General features: G+C 40.5%; 1 protein-coding gene across 2 annotated transcripts in view; it reads right to left on the bottom strand.

The window, feature by feature from the left end:
- Positions 1-18,484, bottom strand: part of DENND1B (DENN domain containing 1B) — a 157,238-nt gene extending 138,754 nt beyond the window's left edge. The window contains exons 1-2 of one of the 2 annotated variants that reach the window (XM_059822085.1): positions 18,468-18,484; positions 15,600-15,664 (exon numbers count right to left, since the gene is read on the bottom strand). In XM_059822085.1, coding sequence (XP_059678068.1) covers positions 15,600-15,664; positions 18,468-18,484 — 82 coding nt within the window. Of the gene's footprint in view, positions 1-15,599; positions 15,665-16,364; positions 16,385-18,467 lie in introns of those variants that run through there. The other variant, XM_059822084.1, reaches the window with a different exon arrangement.
- Positions 18,485-18,910: the final 426 nt, after the last annotated feature.

Here is an 18,910-nt window from a genome sequence, read left to right on the forward strand (position 1 = left end):
CTGACGCAAAGGGGATCAGAAGAAAGAGGTGCCAAACCACCTCTCTCTCTTGGCAAGGCATCCAAGCCCCCAACGGTAAAATCAGAAAGCAGAGTGGGTACCATTCTCATGACTTCTATTCCTTCAAGAGTGACAAGACAGTAAGTAACTAAGGATATGTCTGATGAGCTATGCTTAAAATGCCATGTAGTTTTTAAACGATCGGTTTACTGATTTCCCTGGATTATGAGTATCTTGAAACAACATCTTACAAATGTGTTGTTGCACTGGGCAACATTAACAATGTTCTAATGAAGATTTTGGTAGATTTCCTACTTGAATAAAGCCTAGAACAATTTTCTTTTTGAAGTTACAGGTCAGCAGGAAGTTCTAATTTTCACATAGATGTGCAGCTGCTGTGGTGCAAAGGTAATAGGTATACATAGTCTTGTTTAATCTTTTCAATATTAGATATTACAGCATTTCAGGGAGGTCACAATCACAGTCCCCCCATATTTGATGATACAATAGTTTGTAAAGAGGCACTTTTTTAATTTGTTTAAAGGTTGTCTACTGCTTAAATATGTTAAAAAGGTTATACAGTAAATTTCTCCACTGTCTTACCCACCAAACTCAGATAATTTTAGGTGAAACTGTTGCTTAACCACAGACTTCACCCCCACTGGCTCCTGCTTGATGGGGCATTCATAAAAGGTTCTTCAACTACAGCCAAGTACATTGCTAATTAAGGTTTAGTCACCAATGAATAAAACCAAACAAACTTAGGTCATTTTCTGATACTATAAAAAAGGTATTTAAAAAAAAATTACTTCAGGGACAGGAAAAAGCTAGCACTTAGGAAAATTATGTAAGTTCTCTATAATGCACTTATATCTTGATTTCCAGCAATGAGAACCAGCATATATTTGCCATTTTCTTCGTGGCAGCGCTCATCCCCTCACTATTACTTCAGTTACACCAACACAATTTCTGTGCAGCCACGCAATAACTAAGACAGCTTTTGTTTTCTGCTAGCTGCCCATGGAAAGATGTAGAACAGAATACAGTAACCCTTATCACTAGCGCCAGAAAACTACTACCAAGAAACTTACTACACTCAGTATTAGTCATTCATTTCAAACTTGAAGCGTCTATTTCCTGGAAAATGCTATTCAAAGACGTGGCTTTTTTTGCAGAACTTGCCTAATGGATGCTTATTAGCAGTAAAGCTCGTTCATATGGCCCACAGTAATGCATCACTCAAGCTTTCAGCAACATGATCCTGGCTTTCTTTGCTCCCCTGCGGGGGTGACTGGTGCTTACACTTCCTACTAACATATAGTATGTGTTTTACCTTTGTGCAACCATTTTTTTCCCCAGTTTGGCTGAAGCTCAGTATCAGTGAAGTCCAACACGAATCTAGGATTGTGTCTGGCCCTTACAATGTGAGGATTCTTTTCATTCTTTTCCCTTAGAGCTGCTAAGTCAAACGAAAACATAAACCTCATACATGCAAAGGAGGAAGCACGGACAATAACAGGACCCTCAAAATTAAAAAAAAAAAAAAAAAAAATCAGAGCTAGCTCTGTAAACGTATTCCAGAGCTGAAAGATTTTGTGTCCTATTAATAACAACTGAGCCATCTAGCCACAAGTTAGGAAGGTATTTCATCTATTGTTTATAAAATGCTTTTCTTTGTTACCTTACTACCATTCAAAACTAGACTTGGTTGGTACTCTGTATGACACCCTATTTGTATCACCATATCTTTGGCTTATATGATAGGTTGTCTGGGCACAGGAATTTCTAAAGGGGAGGATTGCAGTTCATCATACATAAAGCAGATTTTATCCACACACCTGTGCATTCTGTCAATGCCCACAACTTCTAACACAGCTACATATGACAGAGGATTCTTGTTTCACTGCTCACATATTTTATTTGAAGATAATTAAAAATTATAATGTCTGAGAATTTCAGATTTGAGGAGTCAATCAGTGTATCTCAAGAACCACCACTTTCCATTGCTGCTATATAAACATTTTCTTAAGAACCTAATGAAGTTGAAAACACTGATTTCAAATTCATCTCTCTCAGTCATTGGTGTTTAAAGTAGATCTCAGAATAAAATCTGGCTCTCTGCCTAACCCTGCATATTTGCAATACCCACATCATTCCAGTATGTCTGGTTGATACACTGTAGAGTTAAACAAAATCCTCCAGAAACACTGGTGAACAAAGTATGAATATGATAGGGTAATTAAACTTTAGAACTATTGATTTATATTTCAGATGTGATTTCTTTGGTTTCTAAGATGTATTATGTTCTTGTAACGGATCAGTATTGCTCTGTTACAGGAATATTAATTTAAGATAACACACAGCGTACACTATAATTTCTTTTTGTTTTACATACATGACATGACTTCTAATATTACCATGAAATAGATTAATTGAATATATACTGCTGGGACTTAAAAAATTGAGGTTCTGGAACATCAATCAATAGAAAGGCACTTCCTCATTTTCTGTAACACTTAACTGTTTCAACATTTATCTCAGATTAGGCAATTTGTATCTGTTTCGTGATTTGCATTGTGTTCTGACCCACAAGCAAAAAGCTACTATATTAACTGCTATGCTAAGTAACATATACTGTTCTACATATCCAAAGCAACATTAAGTAAATACAGGTCTAAAAAAAAAAAGAAAAAAAACACCAAAATCACTTTGGTCTTATTGTATACAAAGCACTTTGAAACATCACTTTGTTTGCAGCTATTGTTTATGATTTTCTGGCACTTTCTGTCCTAGCAAGACTTTTTGTCTTGCTTACTCAAAGATGAATATTTCAAGATGTGATGGTAATTAAAACATACTGGTCATGCTTAGATTAATGATTTCTAGTGTTAAAATACACAGGAGCAGATCTCCAGTAGCAGAAGTACCCTAGCAGCATACATCAGTATCAAGTTTCCCTGTTTATATTAAGATATAAGGAGAAGTGTACATGATGAGACACAAAGCAAACAATGCACTTTTACCAGATTATAAAATCCCATTATGTTTTCAAGACACAATGTGAGCAATTCTGATTTGGCTCCATACAGAGCCTAGTTATGTTCCCAGCAGGAATCCAGAAGAACGGCAAATACTTTACACAGATTGACTCTAAATCCATGTTACAATACAAATGTAATGAGTGCCTCTGCAACTGTCCTAAGTTGAATTCATTTCAGACTCTCTTTTACTAAAGTCATTAATGACAATGTTAACTGGTGAGTGCACAAATCATTCTGCAATTCCAGGCCACAACTTACTGAAGTGACTGCATACACAGCCAAATTTTTGTCCTGAATACTTCTGTCTCCCTTTAGATGGGCTATTGAGCATTTCAAAACTTGGACAGCGTATGACGTACAGTCACTGTTCACCAAAAAGCCAAAATTTCTACTGAGTACTCCTTTTGCCGAGAACGTCTTGTAACAAGGTATCGTCATTTTCACACAGATTACCACACAGAGTATTTTTCAGTTCACGAGTTAAGCAATCATAGAAAGCACCATCAACTAAAATGCTGTGGTAGGAGAAGCCATACAGATGGGTTCTGTGAGAGCAAATGCTGTTACCAAGAAGTTTTCTGGGAAATGCAGACAAAAGCAGTGTTTCAGAGCTGAGATGCCTTCAGTCCCATGTTAGGACGGTCAGGCAAGCTGATTAAACCGAAGTAATTTAGGGCTAGAAGCAAAGTACTTTTTCTCTTTCTAGAGCTTCAAAGCACGCTGCAGTTTCAGATCTCTCTCATCTATTTAAAATGCACGAAGCAGATCATATACGAGCAGACCAAGTTCATGTTCCCCAGCCACTTACAGAGCAAGTGCTCGGGCTTTGCCCATCCTCATGGATTTACTGGCTTCGAGAGCTCTGCTGTCCACGGCCAACACCAATTCACTGACCTTTCTATTTCCAACCTTCATTCTATTTCACTTCTACTGTAAGTTCTAGTGGTTTAATTTATTTTTATTATTGTTTGATCTGGTTTCTCCTGTCCTTCATCACGTTCCCTAATAGTAGGAGCTGAAAGGATTTCTGTTTTGTTCACTGTTGAAAACACAATGCAAACTTCCTCCAAGGACTGCGAGGCCTGAGAAGTATTCTGAACGACAAAGTAGTTTGCTATATCTGTCAGCATCCAGCAATGTCACACAAAACTGTTTATTTAAAAATAAGATGGTCACCATCACTAGTTCCCAGAGAATTTAAGGCAAGCTTTAATTTATTATGGTTTTTATTGCCAATGAAAAATGTTTTCAGCCAGGCACTTTAGAGGTGGTTACCTCAAGCATATTTTTTATGTCATGCAGTTCCATAGCATTGATTTCTAACATCACAACCAGAATGCAAAAGAATAAATTTCAAATTATTCCTTGTAAAATACAGTTTATTATATCAAGACTGAGAAAAAGAATTCTCTTTTAAAATTGCTTATTTATTAATTACACATGCTAGTTTGATCTGACTTTTTTTTCCCTGGCTGACACTTGCATAAGCATTTTTAGACTAGACCTTGCAAGATGCTACAGGGCTCTGACCCCAACTAAAAGCAGATGTAAACATGTACTTACATTGCCTGGGACATGCCCAGTTCCAGAAACTATAATGGGTTTACTCAGATGCACCAATTAAACACACCTGATTGAAACTGCAACTGAATGCTCAGAACCTCACCTAACTCAATTTCCAGTGTCAGAAAGCTTTACCTGTCCTGGCACACAATCACTGTCATCACAGCTACCTGTGACATGACAGAAAAAGTTCATTAGTTTCAGCTGAAGTAGTAAGCGATTCATCTGCCACTAGGGAACTAAAGTCCTTTTTCATCTGCCAATACGGTCAGCAGGGAGAAGATACTTAGAATACAAATACCAGCAAAGCTCTTTCCTGGACACAAAGTTTTTCAGAATTTCCCATGTTGTGTCATGATACTGTTAACTATTTTCAGTTCTATGAATTACTGCATGATACCAATCTAGCATAATTGTGCTCTTTAGACAGAATTTTGTTTACACAAAATGAAAATTTAATCTATCTCCAAATGTGCAATGCCTTAAAGTGACCATGGGTGACAGGGATCTAACTTCGAGTATTTGGTTTTTTCCTCAAGAGCAAAGTTTTACTATGTGAACAGAAAACTGGAAGGCACCAGTGAAGTTGTTGAACCCCCTTCCTCAAAAAAAGAACAGGAGTTCAACATAACCCTGACACAATCCCAACACTCTGAGAGTACCCTAGAAGCCCAAAGGCCATCAGGAAGATGGCAGGAGAGAGTAAGGGCATCCCTAGTTTTTCTTCAGTTTCCTGAACTTGCAACACACTTATTTTAACAAACCCAAAAAACTTGCAATTAATGCTCAGAGGTGAAACAACAGCCTATGCTACATTGCATGGCATGAAAATCCCACCAGTTCCTCCTTATCTGACCTGCGTGAGAAACATTTCCTGCCAGCTCCAGAAGCAGCCCCACCAGTTGAACGGCGAGCGTACCCGCAGAGCAAGCCTGCCAGGTGCCGCCAGAAGCAGGAAGGATGCTTACCTCACATGCTGCTTCTAGCGGTGCTAGCTATTTGAAGTAAAACACAAACAAACAGCAAACACACACAGTTTAGGAGCTGAATGATCTCCAAAGGATAGGAAGAGGATGCATGAATGATCAGCTCTTGCTAGCAAGACTAAGTTACAATAAGTGTTTCCCTCTTGCCACTCTAAAGGCACAGTGGTCTCACTCCATTATTTCAAACTCATTAAAGACCTCCAGGTAAGTTTACAACTGTCACACAATCCTTGTCTTTTACCTCTATGATGCTACTTTCTCTTACTTTGTATTTAAACAGAACATAAACACATTGACCGTAACGCAAAACACACTTCTACATTTGTTTTTTTATATTGCATCTTAATCCGAGGATATAAAAATTATCATCGTGCTCAATAACGCAACTCTATTCCTGGAAACAGCTGCCTTAAAATGATAAGCTTTCCTTTGTAACTTCTGAGGGAAATGATGTTCTGCCTTATAACCACTATCAGCACAGCTTCTCTGTGACAAGTGCAACTCTCACAACACAGTTAAATTCAACATTTAGCATCCAGCATTTAAATACAAAGACAGCAGATTTTTGGATTTAGCTTGTCTTGTAACAGAGCAAAAGAAGTGCCTCCTCCCAAAAGCAAACGTTTGACTCCGTCTACACAATGACACCGTAACTTTACAATATTTAGGTGTGTTCTAAAAAAGGTTCAGCTGGTACAACAAATAAAACTCTTGATGTGAACAGCATCTAAAGCCAGATGAATAGGAATTTCTTGTTCTCTATTTAGAAGGTAAGCAGAAGTATTAATCATTCTTTCTGTCACTCTTTCCCATTCTGAGTTTAAGGAAAAATGCAATGGTAAACGAGCTATGGCAAAATACCTTGGTTACGACGATTACGCCTCTATGATGATTAAAACTTGCCATTAACTAAGAAAGCTTGTAAAATATGTTCTAAAGCAAACACAGAAATCCTAATATGCTATTTTCAGACACAAGTTTGTAATTTTAGCTAGGTTTTAATAATCTACATCTGAATACCCACTCAAGTGTGTAAAGAAACCAGATCCAGGTTCAAACTCTAGGAAACATAATCTAAGGGAGTTGTTCAAGCCTTATTTCTAATTAAGGATTTAATACTTGGACAGTACCTTCCAAACAAGGATTAAGAATTTTGCAAAGGAAGACAGTATGACTGAAAATTGCTACCTTGGCTTTCCCAGCTCAGGAAGCACAAATACCACACCCAAAATCTTGTTCAGGCCTTTTTTCTCTCACCACTTCTGCTTTTTCTCTTCTCTTTATATGGAAAAGTTCAGTATTAAGTTTTAATCTTTTCTCGTAAACCAGAATCACAAAATAGAAGTCTTAGTCCACCCAAATTATTCAATTCTTAACATAGAGCTACAGTTCCAAGATACATGGAAAAATGTCAAAGGCAAATATAAGAAGGTAATGTTTTCAGCATTTTAGTACTTCATCTGTCAGTCATGTAGAATCTTCCATCCTAAGTACGTGCCTGTAAATACCACGTTTTTAGCCGGATCTTGGAGTTATCACATGTCAGCCTACCACAAAAAATACAGATTCTTAACACATTAGTTGCAAAGCGGTGCTATGCTCAAATTGCTCTTGCTACACAAAATTATTTTAAGGAATAACAATAGCACTTCACTGGGAAAATTTATTTTGGCTTCAGGGGTTTTTAAGCGCTTCATGAACAGTTACATAACTCTTCCCTTTGTAACCCTGATCATGTTTTATTTTATTTACAAACAGAAGTATCTATCCCAACAGTTACATGATAAGCACATACACCTACAAGTATCTGCATCCCCAGATAATATCTCCAGTGGCAAAAAAAAAAGAATTAAAAAGACTATTTCTGTGAACCAGACAGGAAACCCTGTATTTCAGCCTCTTCAAGTCAGTGTGAGAGAGAGAAGTGTCTTATGGTTTTGCAAAAAGCATTTTAAGCCTTGAAAGTTTAACCAGTTTTCAAATCTTTTTAAGATTTTAAATCCTCCATACATGAAAGACAAGCCATTAAACTATATATGAAGAGAGCTAGCAGCATAACATATCTCCTTGAAGAACGATAAACCTCTGTACAAGATGGACTGTTCAGTGTGTGGGAGGGCAGAAGCATGCTGACATTAGCTTAGAAAAATACGCAAACTCTTAACACTTCTGAATGCAAGCAATTTAAAAGCCCACAAACTATCCCCCAGGCAGCCATCTCAAACAGTTAAGTACTAAAATGAAACTAAAATTAAATTTGAAAAAAGCACAGGAACGTCAACTTTCATACTGGCTGACTACATTACATGATACAGGTTGCTGGTTTTGGCTTATATTTAGTTATATTAATACTAGTATGTTCATTCTACTGGATTTTATACAAAATTCTTTTTATAACAAGTTAACATTTGTATTGGTTAACTCATCAAGTTTTTCCCTTTTAATTTCACTGCCCAAAACCCGATCAGACTGCTGAAAGTGGCATATGGCATTACATGAAAAAATGACACAGTCAGGCAAATGCCCACAGGGGAATAATTCATCTCTACCAGCATTGATACCACACTGCCTGCCCCCACATTACTACAGCTGGAATCTCTGGAGTAGAGCAGAGCCTGCCGTTCCTCCCAGGACTGTCCTCTGGCTGCTGGGGAGTAGGGTCGTCCCTCCCCACCGAGGTCTCTTCTCCTCACTGAAGAATGCAGGGGAGATAGGAGAAAGGGCTTTCTTGACCTATTTCTCCAGCAGCTCTCACCCTTCCCCCTCCTACACACACATATCTGCACCCACCTCCAAATTACATATACATCCAAGAATCTCTGTAGGTTGGTGAAAAAAAAATCTGCAGGAAATGAGGCACTGAAAAGCAGCAACATTTTCCTCCACATTTTTGCATCTGTGAATAGAAGCTGAAAGCTAGAATGACTAACCCTCCATTTCTCAGTCTCTGGAGAATAAAAGGAAAAGGTAGAAAACATCAAAATGCCAATCTTTATCTTAGACGCAAAAATCACCGTTACCTTAATTGTTTTTGTTGTTCATAATTCTCCAACACCCACTCTTCGCTAGTGACAATCCAAACACACAGCAGACATTGTTCATACCCTGAGGAGCTTTCCAATTAAATGAAAGAAATTTGAATATAATGAAAATATTCATTCAGATACAGCTGGAGGGTTTAAGTTATACAAATCATTATAATTTATGAAGGACTTTCAGGTATGCTTGGTGCTCGTACATGAGAGAGCTTCAACCAGACTCTGGCTTATATTCCTTGGTTTTGTCAAAAAGGACAAAAGTGATGCACAATTTCAGGCACTACCCGCTTTTGCCCTCAAAATACTTACATAATCCTCAACAAAGGACTGTGAAATATTCTGCTCCTATTCAATCAATAATCCTGTAGAGAAACCAGGCTACATTAAATGTCCTCTTCCAAGCCTTTTAGGTACCACCATTTGAAAATTTCAACAGGAAAAACAAGATACCATTACGGGGAAGTAGCACTAACCTAAATAACAACATATGAGTTAATGAGTTCGGGCAGGGGGGTGTTAAGCATAATGAACTTCAGAGGAGCATGGAAAGAAAGCCTTTATTTTTCATATACAAAAACTGCTTTCAAGACTATAATCAGATAGCCCATGTTCTGAAATGCCATTGTACAAACTGAAAAATCATCTTTAGATTTTTATTACTGTAAAATAAATTCTAATATGGTAACACAATATTTGAGACTAAAAATCTACAAATAAATATGAGACTTGTAAGAAAGTTTACGTAGTTCATGGCAATATATAGTTGCTCTTCATAGTCACGTGAAGAACATAGTGTGCTTTAAAAAGTTAGAGAAACCTAACTTTCTGTAGGACAGTACTTATTTAGTATCCTTCCAGTTAAAACCAACAGTGAAAAAGGTTGGCAGTATATAAAGATTATATCAAAAGCCTTAATTGCTCTTAAAAAATTACTGCAGACTTCTTCATGTATTACGCTGATAGAATTATCTTTGTAATCAGGTTCAAATGATGCTCTGCAAAAAAAAAAAGTACAGCAGAGGAAAAGAGTTATCTGATCAGCTCGTTACACCCACAGGCTCAGAGTTTGTGGTTAATAAGCAGCGCTCTACAGTGAAGAAAAAAAAAAAAAAGAAGGAAGAAAAAATAGTGCTTGCTCTGACCACAATCCTGAAAGCAGCTTTGGAAGACTCTTAATCAAAATCCTACCAAAGCTAGACAAGTTACCCGTAGACAGAATTACCAACTGCATTAAACTTTTTTGCAGAATTGGGACCTTCCTGGAACTACATATCTTACTAGTACCTTATAGATCACAATCAAACCTCACACAAAGAATTTTGCATTTCTGGACTAATTCCTGGACTTAATTCAAGCAGTTCTTAACTCCATCAATATACAATTAAATTGATTTTCATGGCTTTCCCTTGAAAATTTAATGAAAAGAAGACCTTTTAAAGAAAAATAATTTAGAGATCATGCATCACTAACACTTATCATAATTCTGGCACAGGCAATATAAACTACAGGAGTTATTCATACAATTCAACACAAACTACTAAAACACCTTATCTGAAAATTATGTATCTAGCCCTAGCTCTATAGAAGGCTTCCTAGCACTTAAAGGGGAAATAGAGGCAAAGCAATTAAATTTCAAGTCTTGTTCAAATAATTATTCTTCCCTTGAACAGAAAATCAACTGCTATTTCAAAGGGGTTTACAAGTAAAACTTTAACAACTTCAGTGAGGACTAAAGCAGTCCTACACCCAAACCAAGACATTCAGTGGTTTAATTTCCTGGATCTACCTGCACACTCCAGGTACTACAACAACAACATTTGTTGGTTTTCGTATGTGCTATAATCAAAGAAAATGAAGGTGTAGCAGACAGCACTCTCTTAACCACACAAACTGAAACGAACCTGAGAGATCTTTTTCTTGGGAAACCGTGGACAGAAAGAGTGAAGACCTTATGTTCACAGAAGTTGTTTCACATTGCCTTTCTACTGCTAGCTGCTATATTTGCACTGCCTTTCATGCCTGACCTCTACAATCCAGTTTTAATGAAATCAGTATAGGAAGTACAGCTTATAGAATGACTTAAGTTACCAACTTTATCTTTGCACCTTTAACCAAAATCTAAAGTTCAGACATATATGTGCATATGCACATACTGTATATGTTTGTGTATGCATATGCATAGATACATAAAGATACACTCTTCACAAAGATTACACTGGCACTATTATTTTGGACATGTCCTGTGGAAGAGTTCAGAAACATCAACTTTCCAGAAGTTCAGTTTACTTTTCATGATGGAAGGATCTGGATAGAGAAAAGGAAAAAAAGAAAAAAGCTGCAGACTGCTTTGGTTAGCCAATTTCTAGGCTCAAGCATATCTTACAGCGCCAGGTGCAGTATAAGTTTCAAGAGACAAGAGCATGCCAGAGAAGAGTAAAGTTGTTGTAGGTGCAGCTGTTGTACAATCTTGAACCAGTAGCCTCATGTAAGACCATGCACTCAGGATGACTGTAACACTGCATTACTCCCAATACCTAGAAAGGGTGATACAGCCCAGAACACAAAAAACGTCCATCTTTTTACCCTAAAGCTAAAGAGCAATGCTAGTCCTTAAAATAATGCAACAGTTTTGATAATATTAGTATCTGTTATCAAGTTGTCCACTGGGTCTGTAAGTGAAAAGTTAATACAGGAGGCCAGCTGATGATGTTAAAATGGGCAATCATTTTTGCTATTTCTTTTGTTTGCTTGTTCATTAAGGAGTGACACAGGAAAGAATTACGAAAATCCACAACTGCCTGGGAGACAATGTAAAACCTTTTGCTATAACCTTTTGCTTTTGCCACCACTGCAAGACAACTTCACAATTAACAAATATTGAGCTGTTAGAATAGCTTAGCACTCATCTCCCAGTCGCTTAGCAAAGTCAGGTGAAGTTAATTCATCTCAAAGTTTTGCGAGAATTGGGTTATGAATTTTCCCAAAAAAAAGTTGTCACACTAACTAGTTACTATGTTTCAACATGTAATGTTAATTGATGCTTACCATCTTGACTATGCTGCAAAGGACTGGAAGTTATGATGTGGGCTACAATTTGATTTTGATCCTAAAGTTTTTTTTTCCTCCCGCTTTGGAATATATGCCTCACCTGTCTAATTAAATACAGCTGAAATGCAACTTTCAAGGTAAAGTCTTAGGTGTAGTATAATATCAAAAGCATCATTTACTCTGAAAATGCAGTAAGCAATATATTCTAAATTGTTAAGTAAACCACAACCTCATTTGTGCTAAGAGTAGGCATTAAGCTCCTCTAATAAAGATATATTTTTTTTAACATAACCCAAGTGAAGAATAAACAAAGCTTGTCAGCAACAGCAAAAAATGTTAAAATTCATGCTATTAGTTCAATGGAGTGCTCAACTGTAAGAATATTTATGTAAAGAGCACCCTTTTTTCTATCCTGCCCCAAAAATGAGAAAAGGGTTAGTAGATCACTATTCTAGCAATGCTGTTGTGCACTCCTGTCGTTTAAAATGGAGAGAGCGTGCAGCCCAAAAGGATGATCTACTCAGTCAAGAACACAGTATTAAGAAATGAATATTCAACTATGCGAGCTACTCTTAAATGACAAAAAACATGTATCCAATGGGAAAACAGAATTTTGATCCATCTATAACTAAAGACATGTTAGCACAACTGAGCCTGTAACCAATTCAGGAGCTACCTACCATACATGAAGTGACAAACTTATATTAACCTACATGAAACCTTTTAGATCTTTACATTGAGTAGAAAACAATGTTGGAAATAATTAGTGGAATGATTTAAGAACAAATTTCATAATACATATAAACCTTGCTGCATTTCATGTATGTATGATCCTTTATAGCTGGAAGCGCCCTAGGACACTGTCAGATCCAAAAAATTAACATTCCTTGAGAGCTATGCTATAATTAAGAAGTTATCAAAAAACACTTTTCCAAAAGCAAAATATTTTTAACAGCAAACTTTTTCATCATGTCACATTGTTGCGGGCATAGAGCATCCTCCTAAAAACATCATCTTATTAATAGATACACATGCAGTAGGGCTATCTCAATTTTTCAAACAGTTACATGCTGGCACAGGGAAATTAAAATGCAGGAGAACGCACATTACAGCAAAGCTTGAAAAGAAAAAGCTTAAAGATACATGGGTCACATTAGGGTCTTCCTCTTTCATAAGTCAGCTTCTCCTGCTGCTCATTCATGCAGGGAGATCATAATTTCGTGGCTGTGATACTTCCACGGCAACACTGGTGACAGTGATGTCACAAATTCAGCCCTGACATAGTTTCAGGATCAAGTACAAGGAGCAGATGGGATGCGAGGGAGAAAGCCCCTATTTAAACACAAATCTCTTTTCTCATGAAAGAAAGAGGCATGAGCAAAGAAACAGGTGAATGGATCACGTTTCCAAGTATGATATATTCAAAAGATTATCCTAGCATGAAAATCTATTTAAAGGCAAGACCTACAATGCAGGGTAACTGTCAAATTTGTTAGGCCTTACAACAAACCAACCTTGAAAGCTCCCTGTTCAGCATGACAAGCCTTGTGCTCCGTTTCTACAGTGGCGGTGAAGACAATACACTTTCGTCCCTTGTGAATTTCCTTTAAATAACTTAAACATTCAGATATATTAATTTGATCACTGTGCTCCTAATACCACATGTAAATATGATGTCAAGCCCCCACTGGAGTGAGTTTCTTATCTGAATTAGGTATAATATGAAAGAAACTAAACCGAATCCCCGATGGGTCACAAAGTACAGCAGGATGGTAACTGGAATATTCAGCTAGCACAATTTGACTGGTAAAAGAGGACTGTACTTTTATGCGATGCTGTGGACTCATGCAAGAATCAACACAACCTCCGGGCCAGCTGAAACACCCCTAAACCCCTTGCCAGTCACACGCTGCAGACTCCAATGCTACCGGTATCAGACCTCCTCTCTGCCTTCGGCCACCCCATGGACAAACAGCAACTGAGCCCAAGCAGGGTAGAAGGGATGATAGCAAAAAGTGGAATAGAAGAGGGTGCACCCACAATACAGTCTCACAAATACAGTCTCCACATTAACTCAGGTCACAGTTCAAGGAGATGCACAGATTTCTTCAAGATGCTACTCTCTACAGAGGACAATTGATGAACAGCAGAAAACACCCATCGAGGGATGCAGGGAAAGTGACTACGCCCACAATTCAGACGTAGGCCATCATTCACAGAGCTCCAAGTAATGTGAAGTGGTTTCTTGTGACATTAGAGGCAGAAAGATGCAAAACAAAAATCAGAAGTCAAAAGGGAGATAAAAAGAATTAAAAGGACATAGATCCATGTTCTGATCACAGAAGAAAGAAATCCCACATTTTTCAAGATTTCAAGATGAAGACCTGAAAGGATTATCAACAGTCTAGCTCTCAGGAGGGAAAGGAAGAAAGGGAAGTTGAATAAAATCCGCAGGTTGAATCGGGGCCTAAGCCAAGATGTGACTGGGCCCCCAAGAAAGGCTGTCAGGTGGAGGCACAGACTAAACGCACAATGCAAGGAGGAACAAATCAGAAGGCAAGTAGCTAAGCAGGATTCACAGACATAATCGACAAAATTACCAAGGCAAAAACTGCAAAAGGGAGAGAACAGAAGGTAAAATGTGACATGATACAAACCACAACAATGACCAGAGCCTTAGGAAAGCCCATCTGATTCCCCAAACCACGACTGTACCAACAGCAAATCAAAAAAGCAGGCAATAAACTGAAGGACACTGGCTGGTCACAAAAAAAGTGAAAATACCCAAGGACTGCACCAGGAGCAAGATGTCATTCCACAACTAAATGAACAATCTTATGAAAAGGAGAAAAAAGAAAAGAAAGAAAAAAAAGCAGAGGAACTTGAGATATCAAGAATGGATAATATATAATACAACAGGTAGAGGAGAGATTGTCAGGAAAAGACACAAAGAACTACAATTGTTTAGCTTCAACTAAAATGTTTTTTGTAAACACATTAGGCACATACCCATGACACCACTAACAGAAACATTGGCCAAAACTAAAAAAAAGGAGTAGTTTGGGGCTATAAACTTCTAACTTGTTAGAACAGTAAACTCTGGAAAGAGCATCCATTAGCAGAGTAAGATGTAGCTTATTGTTTTTACAATTGTGATTTAAGACACAGCTGTCACAGACTGATATGTCTACAACACAACCCCAACAAGACTTCTTCTCTCCCTGTGTTTTTATAAGGCCAACAACCTTGGATGAGAACATGAGCCGAGTTCCTCCAATGGACTTTCTAGAGGTCACTTTAATTTCAGCACTGGAAAGCCCATCTTCTTTTTACCCACGAGGAAAAAAAGCCTCCCTCAGACAACTCTTGCACTACTACATCTCTTTTACCATGTGTTTATAGAGACGTGAAACTGATGGCTAATGTAAGCTCAAGTCAGCACTCCCTCCTGTTTGTATCCTGTATCAGGCCAAAGCAGCTACCAAACATGAGTTAGAAAGTGAGTCTCTTTCTGTTGTTCAGAAAAGAACTTATTTTCTCCCTATCACACCAATCAAAATTAACATTCCACTGATAGACAGAAGTCAACTGTTCTGCTAAAATGAAATCTTACTCAAAATCAACATTTTAAGACTTAAGAACTGCAGAAGATGCATTTCAAGTCCCAGCTTTGCAAGTATTTCTCTCAGAACAAAAATAGTTTTACAATAGCCAAAATGAAAATATAACAATAAAAACCCACAACTATGAATTAACACATTAATAGATTTTAAAAGGCAATAAAATAACCATAGTCACTTTCTAATACAATCCCAATCCAACAGCCATTCAAAACATAAAATGACACTAGCTCAGGATGCAAACTATTTTTTTTTTCCACCTCTCATTTCTATAAATAAATATCAATAGGCACGGTATCTTACCTTCATTTTCAGATGCTTGGCATTTTACTTTCAGTACCAAATCAAAGGTACGTTCTGGATTTTCCCTAGAAGAAGCAAACACAATTGATTAACCATATATATGTTTCACGTAGTGTTTCTACCGTGTTATATCTTCTTCCGTTCTATTTGTACAGAATAAAATTAAAATAAATCAAAATAAAATCAGAAATCAGATTAGTTCTAAGGAAGAAGCAAAGAGTCACATTTCCCTGTACAGCCTTAAAAAAAAAGAATAAGGAAGATAAACAAGCTAAACTGTGTGATTTAAGTGATATAGTCACTGCCTTATGCATCAAATAGCTTTTAAGTCACTCCATCATACTACGCCCAACAGTTGGAAAAAAAGTGCTACTAAAATCCTTATCAATCAATCCGAAACATATTGATGGAATCGAGGGCAGCCTTTTCTAAAGCTACGTTTTATCTCTACTTAACAGAAATAGCCCATCATTAGACTTTCATTTTAATTCAATGAATTTCACCACTACCCTTTAAATGCATATGATTACCACCATAAGGCTGAGAATCACTTAGCTTCCTCTTTCACAAGAGATTGATCGTCGACTTTGACTTTAAAGGCTGAATCTGAGGCATGATTCAGTGAGAAAACATTAATGCAATAACAAGGGATGGATGCAATCCTGAGCTAGCCGGGAACATGGAACCTCCCTATCTGCAGCAGCCATCATGGTCAGCTCTGTGTGATGACCAATACCACTCTCCCCCTCCCCAGTAAATACACACCTGATAATAATGAACTGCATATGCTAACAGCAATTAGCCCTCAATCTGATCCCAAACTAAATATTTATTAAAACAGTTCTAAATGCCATTACTATACCACCCACCTCTCTCTGCCTACCAAGCACACTGCTATTTATATTAAAAACAAGTGGTATAACCGCACCCGTATCAATTATCTATTTAACCACATAAAAGGCCCACACTTGAACTCCCTTCTTGAGTAACGCTCCCACTGAAGTCAGCTGGAGTTTTAGGCAAATAAAATCCAAGCTTTCGTTCCAGGTTTCTAGAATGCTTCAAATAAAGCATGCAGCAGATTAACACACTGTTGTTTCTTTAAAGTTTTGAATGAAATCCAAAGGCTGAGCTGGGAAGAATTTCAGCGGTCACAAATTAATTGATTGAGAACATGCTTTCACTGACCTCAGCACCATCATCAACTGAGATATGGAATTATAGTCTAATTCAGGTTATGGAGACATAACCCGCCCATATCACAATCTTTCCTTGCATCGTATTTTAAAGCATGTAGTTGGGAAAATCCTGTATCTGCTGATCTTGTGCGTAGGAGATCAAATTCTGCTCTGAGTTACAACAGCCTAGATCCAAGATATTGGAGATTTACTCTAGTATTGAAGTCCATCCATTGTTCCTCTGGCTGGCGAGCGGGTTCAGAATGAAACTGATAAGGCTTGGCTTCGTTGAGCCACCTAGAAAAGCGACCCACAAAAATCCTTCCTCTAAAAGAAGTGACATCTCCCCATGACGTTACTCTAGCTCAGGCACTGGGTTTATCCTCTCAGGCCACCTTCTCCTTCCATTTCTTCCTAAAACCCAGACAACACAATGCTGGGCTTTTAATGTGAATCAGTTAAAGTGTTACAAACACCGAATGAGGGCTTCTAACTCAACTGCTAGCTGAATTACCCTCATGAAGAAAGCTCTTTGAAGTAACACTGCCTTCCGTCTTTCACTGTACCACTCTAAATCTGCTTTTGCAGAAAAACACTTCTAAGTTTACTCTTCACATCCCACTACGCTTACAAGTGTCAAAAATGTGTCAAACTAATCTGAGAATTGTCAGACTGTCTCTCATTTCCTTTACAGCTACCCGGTAGCAGCCTGCTTATTCATCACATATTTACACAGAGATTTTTGTCGATTCCTGAAACCCGTCTCTAACATCTTGTTGGCTTCCAATGTCAGCAGGAGCGGGCGGCCGCTCCTGATGGGCAAGGCTGGATAGCAGTGCTTCCAAACACCTAAAAATCTCTTTTGCACCTGCCAGACCGTAATGGTTTGTAATTACTGGAGAGACTGATGTCACAAACCTTAGCCCGCCAGCTGCTGCCGGCAGGGTCACTGCAGGCAGCGGTGCCGCCCCGGCCTGAGGGAGCTCTGGCTCCGCTCTCAGGGGCCGCGCGCCCGCCACGCCGGGCTGGCGCCTCAGGAGCAAACTGCCACCATTTCGCGATCCCCTCTCACCGGCCAGAGGCCGACCGCGAGCAGGGACCGCTCCGCCCGCCCCCGCGCCCCGGCACCGACGCCTCTGCCCCGGCGTGGCCCGGAGAGGCCGGCCGTTACAGGAACGCGTTCCCCCCACAGCTGCGGGAGGGCGACATCAGGGCAGGCGCGCTGGGGCCGCCGGCGGACCGAGAGGCGGCGAGGGGCGGGGGAGCGGCCGGCGGCGCTGCCGCCGCCTGATCCCACTCCCCCTGCTCCGGGCCGGGGCGGGGGGCGCCGCCCCGCCGCTGTGCGCACCCCGCTCCCCCCGCGCCGCGGGTCCCGCCTCGCCCTGGCCCGGCGCGCAGCGCCTGCTCCCGGGCCCACTGCCTGCCGCCCGCCCCGCTGTCACTCAGCGGCCGCGGCGCGCCCGGCCCCTCGCACGCTCCCGCCGGGTGGGCTCCCCCTCCTCCCCTCCGTCCCTCCTTCCCTGCCTGCCGCCTGGCGGGCCCGGCAGGCCGGGGCCGCTGCGAGGCCTACTCGCTGCCTGTCCGCCGCGGAGCTCAGCTCGGCCCGCCGCTCCTGACAGCCCCGCCGCGACCCCCCCCTACCCGCCCCGGCCCCGCCGCGGCCCCTCGCCGGCCGCCCCTCCCTGCTCACTTGAACCTGCTGTCCATGGTCACATCGCGGGCCCCCGGCGGCTGCTCCAGCGCCCCCAAGGAGAAGCGCCCCCGCCGGCAGGGGCGAGGGGGCAGCGCCGGCCCTTCTCCCTTAGGCGGCGGGGGCGGCTCAGCACTGCGGCGGCGGGCGGCGGCCCATGGCTGCTCCGCTCCCCCGGCTCGGGCCGCGACTGCAGCGGAGCGGCGGCACCGCCTCCTCCCCCCGTCTCTCAGTTCCTGTTGCAGTCGCTCCGGCACCTTCTGGGAACCAGGAAGCTCCGCGGCGGCCCGGGGAGCCGCCGGGGCCGCTGTCACCTGAGCCCGGCGGGGGAGGGCCAGGGGGCGAGCGGGAGATGGCGGGGGGCCGCGGGGCCTGCCCCCCTCAGGGGCGGCGTATAGTCCCTGCCCTCCGCGGCAGGTGCGCTGGGCCCGGGGAGCCCGGCC

Source organism: Gavia stellata, chromosome 10 (assembly GCF_030936135.1).
Source record: "Gavia stellata isolate bGavSte3 chromosome 10, bGavSte3.hap2, whole genome shotgun sequence".
Lineage (NCBI taxonomy): Eukaryota > Metazoa > Chordata > Aves > Gaviiformes > Gaviidae > Gavia > Gavia stellata.